Here is a 971-nt window from a genome sequence, read left to right as displayed (position 1 = left end):
GTATTAGCAGTTTAAGCTATCAATTATTTAATCATGTTGGTAGGGCATTGCAGTTTGTAACAAAACAAGTATTATCTTTTACTTTTTAAAATCTTTATTTTGTTGTTTGAATCATAAATTTTAAGTCTACAAATTATTTTCAATTTATTTTTATACAACATTAAGCATTGGGGTTTTTTAGGGGGTCGACCAGAAGTGGCCCGCGGGCCACCAGTTGAATAGRCCTGTTARAGGGTTTTATAACTTGTGATTTTTCACATGTAAAGCTGTATTTTTAGTGAAAACTTAGTAATAATGTTTGATGTCAACATATTGTTTGTTTGCCCCGGCAGGCTGTTGGCTGGGAAAACATGGCCTTCATCTTTCTGAACCACTTCCTGGACCTGTGTGAGGTGAGTTAAAAAACTGATCAGAAACCTCTCATCTGTCCCAACATGATCAGATTATAAAAAAACAAACAATCCAATCAGCAGGAAGTGAATAAAAATGGTTGTTTTCGCTCATGAACTTGTCACTTCCTGTCTGCAGGCCATTGAAGAGGGCACCCTGGACGCTCTGGACCACTCTGACTTCCTGGACACAGACATTCCCTTCGAGGTTCCGGTTCCGAACAAACTCTGCGTCAGCGTAAGACAGTCGTCCTCTCAGCGCACACCTGACACGTCCCGCCCCGAATTACAGCCTGATAGATGGAGACAATACTGGTGTGGAGCTGCAAATCAGATCTGTGGGTTTCTTCATAACTCAGAATAAATGCAGCTGCTGTGGATTCATGAAATCAGCTGCTCATCAGGTGCCTCCATCCATTTTTACCAGTTAGACTCACCTGTCCTCACAAAAACATCTGATGAAAGAATCTACAGGAAAACAATTTATGATCACCAAAACGACAAATGAATTTCTAAAATATCTTTTTTTTTTGTTTCCTGTCTTTACACTGCAAAAAATGTCCACCTAACCAAGTTTTAAAA

General features: G+C 39.3%; 1 protein-coding gene across 1 annotated transcript in view; it reads left to right on the top strand.

Annotated features, from left to right (window-relative positions):
* ift172 (intraflagellar transport 172) overlaps positions 1–971 on the top strand; it is a gene marked incomplete in the record, with an annotated part of 65,169 nt that overhangs the window by 60,376 nt on the left and 3,822 nt on the right. Inside the window, 2 exon segments of the mRNA XM_014025942.1 lie at positions 333–392; positions 529–627. Coding sequence (XP_013881396.1) covers positions 333–392; positions 529–627 — 159 coding nt within the window.

The sequence above is a fragment of the Austrofundulus limnaeus genome, unplaced genomic scaffold (assembly GCF_001266775.1).
Source record: "Austrofundulus limnaeus strain Quisiro unplaced genomic scaffold, Austrofundulus_limnaeus-1.0 Scaffold511, whole genome shotgun sequence".
In the NCBI taxonomy this organism is placed as follows: domain Eukaryota; kingdom Metazoa; phylum Chordata; class Actinopteri; order Cyprinodontiformes; family Rivulidae; genus Austrofundulus; species Austrofundulus limnaeus.
This window is presented reverse-complemented; position numbering and strand designations above follow the sequence as displayed.